Raw genomic sequence first — 10,849 nt, 5'->3', positions numbered from 1 at the left:
TCTGGGGCTACCATAATTGTGTTTATTGGAATGCTTGATGGTTTTCCACAGGTTTCTTAAGACTGTTCACATTTTCCATTCTCTTTCTGCTTCTCAGCATGAATCATTTCAATAGTCTTGCCCTCAAGTTCACTGATATATTCTTTCTTCAATTCCAATCTGCTGTTAAAACCATCTAGGGAATTTGTCCTTTCATTTATTGCACTCTTCAACTCCAGTATTTGTTTGGTTCCTTTTTAAAAATTCCTATCTCTTTATTGAGATTCTCATATTGTTCATGTGTGATTTCCCTAACATCCTTCAGTTCTTTCTGTGTTTCACTTTATCTCCTTGAGCATAGCGAAGAGCACTTTTTAAAAAGTCTTTGTCTAGTCTGTCCAAATTTGGTCTTCTTCATTGATAGTTACTGAATTTTTACCTTTTTCCTTTAGATGGGTGAACATTTCTTTGTCTTGTAATCTATAACTGCATTGTCTATTTAATATTATTATGTGTTAGCTCTGAGTTTTGTCCCTGAGCTCTCTGTTCCTTTTGTATCTAGTTAGTGATATGACAGAGTGCCAGGAAATAACAAAGACAAACTTAGGCCAAAAACAAACAAAAAAACCCCCCAAACAACCATTCAGTCTTTACACATTTGCTCTGTATTGACTGGTGCTCTCCTTCAGACCTTAGCCCAACTATCAAGAAGGTCGGCCCGAGGTGAATGTGAAATCCTGGGCCCTCTCTGTCTTTTCAGAGCCTGTCTTGTTTTGGGATTATGCACTCTCCTGCCCTTAAGAATTCCCCCATTTCTAGCAAGTTTAACGTTCCTTCTCTCTATGAAATAAATTTCCCCCACTTCCAGGGCGATCTGTTACATGTTTGAAAGCTACTAATGCTTTGCCCAAGGCTGCTTTGACTTAATGTTTCTTATTCTTCTTTCACTGTTGGCAATCGACACCTGCCTACAGGGGAAGTTCTGGGAGGGAGCACCGGACCAGTTTCCTGGTTCAATGTTTTAGGCTGTCACCTGAGAGGCGCTGACACACAGGCATCCCCCTGTACACAAGGGGATATTCTGCTCCCTCTGGAACAGGAACCTGCAATGCGAGCACAGGCTGGTTCCACTCTGTGCTGCAGAGAGTGAAGGAGGGGCCCCCCAGGGTGCCACGAGCTTTCCCTACCATTTTTAGAGCTGCATTTTCTCGATTCGGCACTCACCCAGTTACTGCAATACTTTACCTGTTTCCAGGGCAGTTTTGAGGAAGTTGGATCTGCCAGTTTTTACTAGTTGTTCAGAGATTCTGTGGGGGAACTGCACCCTCAAGCGTCTTAAGCCATTATCTTGTTCAAACAGAAGTCTGGTAAAGAGACTTCAATTCAGGGTGTTTACTCATATTGCTGCTCTAAAAAGAGAACCAGCAATCTTCTTGCAGAACAGGACTGGCCTCAGCAGTGTCGATGCAAGGGAGGAATTGGCAGAGGAACACGGGAAGGAGGGAGGCTAATCCGGTTTGTAATTAGGGTCAGACTCTATGGGCTTGAAGGCAAACCATCTTTCACGTGCTACTCAAAATGTGGTCTGAGGATGCAGCACTGGAATTACCTGGGGGCTCATTAGAAATGCAGAATCTCAAGCCCCATGCAGAGGTAGAGTAGAACAGATCTTCCACCCAAGCCTCTAAAGATGTTAACATCACCGAGGCAAAATCTTCTTTTTCCAAAGATCTCCAGGTGATCCGTAAGCACCTTGAGGTTTGACAAGTGCTGGTCTAGTTCAGTGGTGCTGGAGGCCTGTGCAATACCCGGGATAAGTGGTCATGTGGGCTCTGGTTGAATAATTCCAGGGACAGTGAGCAAGGTCAGTCTGTAGATGAGAATGATCCATGCATTTTTCTTTTTAGATCAGGCTGCTTAGGCAGATAAGTGGGCATAAGAGGATACATTGCTGTGCTCTAATTTGCAAGGGTAGGTCAGCAGTTAAGAGTTAAACTTTAAAGCAGCTCATCGTTACAGCAAGTTGATGGCTTAAAAGGTTTGGATGAAGCAAGAAGAATTTGGTTTGTGATTCTGTGTTCGCTTCACCTCAGTCTACAAGTTATCTAGTGTTAGGAAAAAATGCAGCATTGTTGTGTGTGAATACTGCTAATGCAAATTAGTTGTGAATTACTCTTTGTACTTACTGTTCGAAACACCAATGATTTTTTTCATACTAAAATGAACAAATTGATGATAGTATTGGTTGTTAAATGTTAGCATGCATCAGAATTACAGTGCTTGTTAAAATAGACTGCTGGTTATCGTACCCAAAGGTTTCGATTCAGGTTTGGGGTGGGAACTGATAATTTTGTGTTTCTAGCAAGTTTCCAGGTGATGTGATGCTGTATTATAGAAACAGTAGCTTCAAATGTTTTTGCACTACAGGAAATATCTAGACTGCTACTTTGATATTATATTCAGATGATATGAACCCTTGGGCCATAGTTCAGCAATCCAGTCATGGGACACAGAGGACCTGGACAAGTTAAATAGAGAAACATTCTCAGACAATTGATTTAAAATGTTTCCTTTCCAAACCTGGATCCAAATTACTAAAAACAAGCAGTGTGCTTTGCTTCCTTTTCCATTCTCGTTTTCACGCTCCTCTGATGGCAGCCGGCTGCAGGATGTTTAATCTTGAGATTGTAAGTGCCTACTGGCTGGCAGGTGGCTCTATTTGCCAGTGTGGCTGAGATCTTCTGATAACTGGCTCTCAGCTGTGTGATGACCTTCCAGGACATTCTAGTCCTGTGTTTAGTGTGGAATCTCTCCCCAATGTTATGGATTGAATTGGGTCCCCCCAAAAGGTATGCTCAAATCCTGACCCTGGCCCTGTGGATGGGGCCATTTGGAAATGGGGTCATTACGGGTGTTATTAGCTGGGGCCTAAAGGGATTAGGGTAGGCTCTAATCCAGTATGACTGGTGTTCTCAGGAGAAGAAACCTGAATCCAGACAGAGACGGCCACGTGACGAGGCAGAAATGAGTTATCCCACAAGCCAAGGCACAGCAGGGGTGGCCAAGCAGCCACCAGCACCCTGGACTTCACGTGGAGCGTGGCCCTTACCACACCCCCACTTCAGACTTCTAGCTTCCAACCTGCAACTGTTCAAACCCAGTGGAATTCTGTTATGGCATCCCCGGCGAGCTTGGGGCACCCTATTTATGCCCTCATGCCTTGTAGGCTGAGGCCCTTGAGCTCAGCAGAACTGAGGAATTCCGTAGTGAGGTCGTTAGCCCGCGCCCCTCGGTCCCTAGGGAGCTGATCGATGCACTGCACAGCACAGCACAGCACAGCACAGCACAGCACAGCACAGCACTGCACAGCACAGCACAGCACAGCACAGCAGCCAAGCTTCTCTGTCAGGGTTCCTTTTGGCAAGTTTCTCCACCTGTGGAAACTGCTCGGATTTGAATTTGCTGACGTTCCTGGTGCCACTTGTCTACAGACGGCCTTGCAGACCTCTCGGTAATGGAGGCTTCCTGCCAGTGAAAAAGCAGGTCTGCACTTTATACTGTCACTGACTGGAAATGGGATTGACCTCATCAGGGCACCTTGTCTCTCTGACGCCATTTCCCATTATTATAAACAGAAACCGGGGACTTCATTTATTTTTATAAAAAAATTTTTTTTATTGAGATGATGTAATTATAGGCTTTTCTTTAAAAATTATTTGCAACTCACTGGCCCTGAGAAAAGGCATTTTTTTTGTTTTGCTTTTTTTTCTTTTTTGTTACATTCATTTGATTCAGTCCCTTATAAACCCCACACCTCATAAACAAGAGATTAGAAACTAAACAACAAAAAAGAAAAACGAAATCCTAGATTCGTTGTGGTTTGCAGGTGGTTGCAGTCACAAAGAGAAATCTTCAAGAATGTTCAGTTGGCATGTGTGAAAGTGTCAGGGAGTTTGCAGTTGTTTAGTGTTGACGCAGAGGGGGCCGTGGCGTATCAGGTTAGTCTTCTGTGGTTTTTGGACAGGCAGGAATTACTGTGCTCCCCATCCCCAACCCTCACTGGCTTCCTTGTAGCATGCCCTTGATTCCAGGTTTCTGCTCAGAAGAGAAGCAGGCTGAGTGGGTGAAAAGCTTCTGGCTAGCACCAAATGACTGGGCAAAGAAAATGCCCTTTGTTCTTTGTATATTTTCAAACCTTTTATGTTCAGCTTCCTGGGTGGGACTGGGTCAAAAAGGGGGTAAGGCTTGGCTGGCGCTCAATGCTAGTTCTGTCCTGGGCATGCTGTTTGTCCCAGGACAAGTCACCTTCCCTCTCTGATATTCAGGTTTCCCTTCTGTGACAGGGAGTTGTTTCAAAAATATTGGCTCCCAGGCAGTAAAAGGTGGAAATGGTGGTCACTTAGACATTTAGGTAAATTCCATCACAGCTATTTAAATTTCAGCTAAAGCTACATTCTCATTTGGTTGCGCTATCAGTGTAAAGACAATGGACCAGAGGGCTCCCAACGTAAAACCCGTGAAAAGGAGCCATCCCTCCATCTGTTAGTCTTCTTTTCCTGTAGGGGCCCCCTATTGGAACATTGGTGATGCTCTCTTAGGTTGGACCATGTGACTCGGGCAGAAAGATCTTAGAGATAACATCCCCTTCAACACAGCCTCTTCTCAAGTGTTGCTTTTTTTTCTGATGGTGAGGAGGCAACCCGGCCAACTCAGCGTTGCTGGAGAACTCCGAGAGGACCCCTCTGCCACAGCTGGAAGCAGCTCGCCTCTCCCTGCACTGCTCATCCTCTGCCTTTTCCTTTCCTGGTTTCTGGTTTTGTGAGCCAAGAATATTCCCATGATGACAACAGGGAAAGGCCACCTCTTCAGAGGTCAGATGAGGTTTTAATTTGGCCCCAGGTGAAATTTTCCTCACCCCTAGCACTTAGTGTTGAAACCAGCTACTTCACGTTTGATGGATTTTGCAGGTAGGACATATGCTCCCGCCAGGGCACGTGTTGTGCCTGTGCCACTGGGAATGCCTCACGGGTATGGCCGGGCCCTCGGGAAGGGGTGTTAAATTGAGTCTGAGACCTCTAGGGTCTGTGGGGACACTGTGTCCGGGTCTTTCCTCTAAGAACAAATGAGGAGGACGTTTGCGGTTAAGAGACCACCAGAAGCCCACTACTGGTAATAGGTGAATGGAAAATAAGACTCCACTGGAACCTTCTGCTCTTTCTTTTAGGTAAGTCTTACATATCCTCATAGGGAATTGCTTTAAGTACAGAAATCCTTGGGGCAATAAGGAATTTTCCTGTGAAACTCAAGCGTGAGATTCTTTGACTGGTAAGATCCTGACCTCTCCTACCCGGGTAAGTGGCCAGAACAAGAAGTCCTAATCCTGGGAAGGGCTACCTCAGGCCCCGGTCTCTGATTTCCCCCTCGCCAGCCCCGAAACTGCTCTTCGGTAAAGGCTCAGTGGCGTTCGCCGCACAGCAGGGATTGGGTTTCCTCTCTCCTCTGAGCTCCATCATCAGTCATCTTACAGGTGGGAAAATGTATCACAGTGAACAGTCTTGAAAGTCACGCTGGGACCTTCAGCACCATCTAAGCCGACTGAGACCAGACCCTTCATAATGGGGTCCCCCCTACCCCACACGGGTGCTCCCTGACCTCACGCAAGCCCAGCATTCCTGGGGGGGGGGCAGGCTGGCCAGCCCAGTGTGTCTGCCTGTAAGAGGTGGGAGCGAGCACACCCAAGAGCCACGATGGGCTCCTCGAGCCGTGTCCTCCAGCCACAGTCGGTCCACCTGCCCCCTTTCCCCACCCCGGCCGGGGTCCTTGTCAGCAAGGCCAGGGAGGAATTCCTCCGGCCTCTTGTGCCTCGACCTCTACGTGCCTGACTCAACTCAGAACGGGCAGCTCGTGGGCGAGCCCGGGGCTCTGGCTGCTTCCCCACGGCGAGGGCTGAGCGAGGAGCCGAGAGACCCTCACCCAGCTGAGGAGAGGAAACAGAAAGAGAAGGATGGGGGTGGGGGGAGGCCTTATCTTTTGGTAAGAAAAAAGACTTTACTCCTTCTACCGGGTGTGTGCCCCTACACTGGATTAGTCCATTAGAAGGCTAGGCAAGGAAAAAAACACCTGAAAAATTTTCTCCAAAAATACGTTGTCATCAAAAGTACTAAGGACAGGCTTTTGCCTCATTTCACAAGATGCTAACAACCTTATTTTGAGGTGGAAAAGAACCACGACTGGGTCCTTTCTCCCACACAGTTAGGAAACAGGGAAGGAATAATGTGTCTAAGGAACTTGCTGTCTGCCGGGTTGGAGGGCGGCTGCGAGGCTGCCCCGGGAGCCCCCCTCTGAGCGCCCTGGGCCCGCCAGGAGGCGGCAAACGCTGCAAAGGCCTTTAGGAACTCAGGCGAGGGCAACGGCCGCCGGCGGCCTGCGCAGCAGTGCGGGGCACACCTCCTCTTGCTCTCTGCGGCCTCAAGAGCCTGTTCCGGGAAATTTAGTCCCCACGGCAGAACACTCTCACCCCGTTTCAGGGCTGCCAGGCCCGGGGGGTCTTTGGAGATTTTCTCCTCTGAGCACGTGCCCGCTGACCCCAGGACGCGGGGGCCTTGCAGGTGACTGGGCCGCCCCGCCTCCTCAGCCCGCCCTCGCAGGGCCAGGCGGCTTCCCCGGCCTTCTAGGGCCGGCCTGCGGGCTAGCACTTATCTTTCCGGAGGACGGCAGCATCTGTGACGATGGGCGGGCGGCCACGTGCCGGGACATGGGGTGCTGGTCACGGAGCAGTCGGGTCACCGACTCTGGGCAGGTGCCAGCAATTCCCGACACCCTCCAAGAGGCTGAACTCTGTTGCTCCAGGACAGGCAGGATGGAGAGGAGGGGGAAAGAGGGAAGGAGAGAGCGAGAGAGAGAGAGAGAGAGAGAGAAAGAAAGAGCTCCCTTTTTCACTTTATCTTTTTTTTTTTTTTCCTCCCCAGCCAAGACCCACCAGCAACAGAAACAAACCTGATCCTGAGCCCGCTGGCAAGTATTCTTTCCTGACCGGCTGGGCTTGTCGCCCTTGGTGAGATTTGCAAAATATATATATATAATAGATATATATTTCCATAGGAAAACCACCTCAGATGTCTTCCCCTATGTGAATGATGAAAAGTCAAACTGCATGTTCTTAAAAACAAAACCAAAAACGCCATGGAACTGACAAGTGGAAGGGTGAGGAATTACAGAAGGAGAGATCCCAGAGGAGGAGACGCGCTGGCGCCTGCCCCGCCTGCGCTGGGTGGTTTGTCTAAGGTGCTCTGGGGGTCCCTCCTGGGAGGCGGGGGGGAGTGTCCCTCCCGTGTCCGGGTCTCTTCCTTTTCGACTCCCCTCAGCCCGCCCGCCCGGCTCCTCCAGCAGTCCTGGTGGGCGGGTGTCCCCTGCCGCCGCCTGCCCGGCTGGTGGCTTGGCTCCCTCAGCATTCGTCTTCCTGGTATATTTGTTCATCCAGCTCCTGGGACTCGAGGTGCTCCAGACGGTCCGTCCGGCCACTCATGATTTCATCTGGAGTTTTCATAAACCTGTGGAAAAGGAAGTGAAGAGATTACCTTTTCCTCAAGTTGCCTTCACCCCAAACTCTAGCTTAGAAAGGCCCCGTCATCTCACAGAGCTGCCCGACCGGGCCATTCGTGGGGCAAATTAGGACACGGTGCCGTTTCTTCCGACGGCCTGAGAACTGGTGAGACAACTACAGAAAGGGCTAAGGACTGAGGTCGAGAGCAGCCCCCGAGCCCACCGTGTGGCGCGTTATTTGTGTACCAATACGGGGAGATGAGACCCTGGTATTGCTCACTGTTTTGGATTTCTTATTTTTGGAACGATTCTACCAAGACCCATGAGAGAGAATTTCCATCCCAGACTGTGAGTCCAGTGAATGGTATTCAGAAACTTGAATTTAACTCAAAGGATACAATTAGACCCTGAATGGAAATTTTTTTATAATAGGGCAAGTTAGTGGTGCTTTTGGAAAATTGGAAAGGCAAAAAGAAGAGAGAATCTTTTTCAGCATTATCATGGATCCTCCCAAAATGCTGGCAATTAGTCTCTTTTAGTCTATCTTCCTTTACCGCTGGGTGTATACAGCAAGCCTTACCTTCAGGTCCAAGGGGTTCATTTGGAAGTGACATCAGTGACATCTCAACCATGACCTACATGGTGAAGCAAGTGGCCTGACTGTAGATATTCTGTGCTTACCGAGGGAAGGCCCCTGTCAGTCTCCAAACTGGCCTTTGTGCCTTCACCTCCCTTCCCATAGATTCTGACCTGCACCAGATGAACTGTCTTAAAACACCCATGTTCGTGTCGCCACTCCATGTTCAAAAGTCTACAAACCACCACTTATCAAGTCAAGGCTGTGTTCCTTGGCGTGCCCATCAGGGCCATCTACAATTTCTACCCGGGAAACTCTTATTTTCTCCTATTGACTAGCATGGGAATATAAAACATGGCTCAGGTCTTCCTCCAAACCTTTACCTTTGCCCTTATCAGGAACACCAATCCTTTCTCTTCCTAACCAAGTCCTACTCATTCTTGCCGGCATTGGTCCACCCCGAAATCTTCCCTCCCTCATTGTCTAGAATCTTGTAAAGATGACCCACAATTTAACACCTCACTTGATTACATGCTGGGTCTCATACCAGGAAGCCTTCACTCTGTGGCAAGTCTGGCTTCCAACACTTATTTTAATCTGTGGCATCTGTGCCCTGTCTTCTACTATCATTCCCTAGCTAGAGCTTCTCCTTCAACATCTGAAGTCACTAATGACTCCTCTAGGCCAAGTCCATAGATAATGCTGTATTTGGCCCTCCAACCTACCCCTTCCTTCTTCTATTTTTCACCAGGCTTGCCAGGAAATATTTCTTGAAGTCTCCATGAGGTACAAAACAGAATATAAACTATCATCTACCCTCTAGAAGCTTACAGTCTAGTTTGTGTGGAGAAGGATCTCACACACATAACCATTAAAAATGTAAAACACAAAGTAGTTAAGGGCCAGGGGATCCTAAGAGATGATAGAAGATATCTGTGTGTTAGAGCAGTTCAAGGGGGCCTCATGAAGGGCAACTGACTTGAGGTGGGCCTTGACAGAGTCCAGGATTATAAAGACTAAATTAAAGGGAAATCACACTAGTGTTTGAGGGCAGTTGGCAGTGGTATTATGAATTTGGGAGGCAGGGGAATAGACCAGAGGTAGAAAGAAATTGTTAAATTAATCCAGGACTAAATCATGAAGCCACACATGAGCCTCCACTGCAAGAGAAGCAGTAACAATGCTTGTGATTTTTTTCCGCCTTCCAAATCTCATCAGAGTACTGGTAATTGACTCTGACCTGGAACCTGCCGGCAAGAAATCTTGGAAAATAGAGTTCCCTGGCTTCCAGCCCCTGCAATATAGTAACAGAGTGAGAATGGTGCTGAATGGCCAATGAAAAATCCAGCAAAATGACTGTCTTAGATATAGGAGAAGTCAAAGATAACTTTAGTTTCAAGATGGGTTGCTTTAAAACACTGGTGATGCCAGTGATGAGTAACACAGAGACTGGGTGGGATTTCATGTGAAGAAGACCTGTTTTGAACACGTTGTGTTTGAGATATTAACATGATAGTCAAGTAGACAGTTCCTGTAAGAAGCTCTTGAAGATTCAAATTTGGAATTTCAGGGAGATTTGAGAGGTAGAGATAGCAATTTAAGAGTCTAACCAATTCATACAGAAGAAAGTATAGAGTGTGAAGAACAGGGTGCCAAGGACTAAGGAGGGCTGTCTTTTAACTTCATTTCATTCTGCTTCCATTTCTTGAACAAGCTTTTCTGTTTCTTTTGAAGGTCTCAGTTTCACCACCAAGTTATCATTCTTTCCTGATGCTACACCTCAGGGGCTCTGCTCTTTCTAATAAATACTTATTCCTGTGAATGGATTTTCTCTTACATAGTGTTGACTTCCACCTATATGTAGATAATTCCAAATTCACTTCTGTAGCACCTCCTGTCACTCTTTCCTGTCCCATCTGCCAAAACCTGTAATCTAAGGTCAGGTTTGTTGATGTCTTCTTCTCCCAACCATTGACTCGGTCCCACCATGTCAATTACTGTCAGTATTAGAGTCTATTTCTACCTCTCTTGCTTGGTCCTTCAGATCCCTCCTTCCTCTTCTAATTCTCCTCCCTTATATTGTACTAGGGATCACAATCTATATGGTAGGCTAAATGGTGGGAATTCCATCAGCGGGGAAGAATTATGGAAAGGGAATGTCTAGTGCAGTGGCTGTCAGAATTTTTAACTATGATGTATTAGAAGAAATATATTGTACTTTATGACTCATCACACATACACATCAGAAACACAATTTTCATGAACCAGTGGTAACTCTTACTTTGTGTGCTATGGTCAGATATTTTCTATTCTCTTCTTTTCAATCCTATCCTATATCATTAAAAAAGTTGTTACTGACCCATTAAACCTACTTCATGACTCATCAGTGGGTCCTGACCTGCAGTTTGAAAAATAGTTGTTTAGAAAATAGCCACAGGGTTGGTAACCTGGAGTCTAGATTTAATTACTTCCTTTGCCCTTGACAACATGAATTTGGTTGCTCCGTGCCAGAGACTATAATTTGATCACTGTATTATTTTAAAGGTGAGTCTGATTATGTTTATTTAGTTTTGGTTTTATTTCAGGAAATGCGTAACTAAAAATAAAAACCAAAATACTTTTTCTTTCTTGAATTCTAACAAATGAGCACCTGGTATCTAATTTGTAACAATGATGGCTTTGGGTATCCAATAGGCAAGCAGAGATCTTCACGGATTTTCCCCTCCCCCTTACTGAAAGAAAACAAAATCC

The 10,849-nt window shown here is 46.8% G+C and overlaps 1 protein-coding gene across 3 annotated transcripts in view; it reads right to left on the bottom strand.

Moving 5' to 3' along the window:
- Window positions 1–3,629: 3,629 nt before the first annotated feature.
- The window catches only part of ETV6 (ETS variant transcription factor 6), a 243,737-nt gene continuing 236,517 nt past the window's right edge, over window positions 3,630–10,849 (bottom strand). For all 3 annotated transcript variants that reach the window (XM_058282802.2, XM_058282803.2, XM_058282804.2), the window contains one exon: window positions 3,630–7,529. In XM_058282802.2, coding sequence (XP_058138785.1) covers window positions 7,424–7,529 — 106 coding nt within the window. In that variant the 3' untranslated portion in view covers window positions 3,630–7,423. The remainder of the gene's footprint in view (window positions 7,530–10,849) is intronic.

The sequence above is a fragment of the Dasypus novemcinctus genome, chromosome 20 (assembly GCF_030445035.2).
Source record: "Dasypus novemcinctus isolate mDasNov1 chromosome 20, mDasNov1.1.hap2, whole genome shotgun sequence".
In the NCBI taxonomy this organism is placed as follows: domain Eukaryota; kingdom Metazoa; phylum Chordata; class Mammalia; order Cingulata; family Dasypodidae; genus Dasypus; species Dasypus novemcinctus.
Note: the sequence above shows the minus strand (reverse complement) of the source record. Positions and strands in the feature narration are given on the sequence as shown.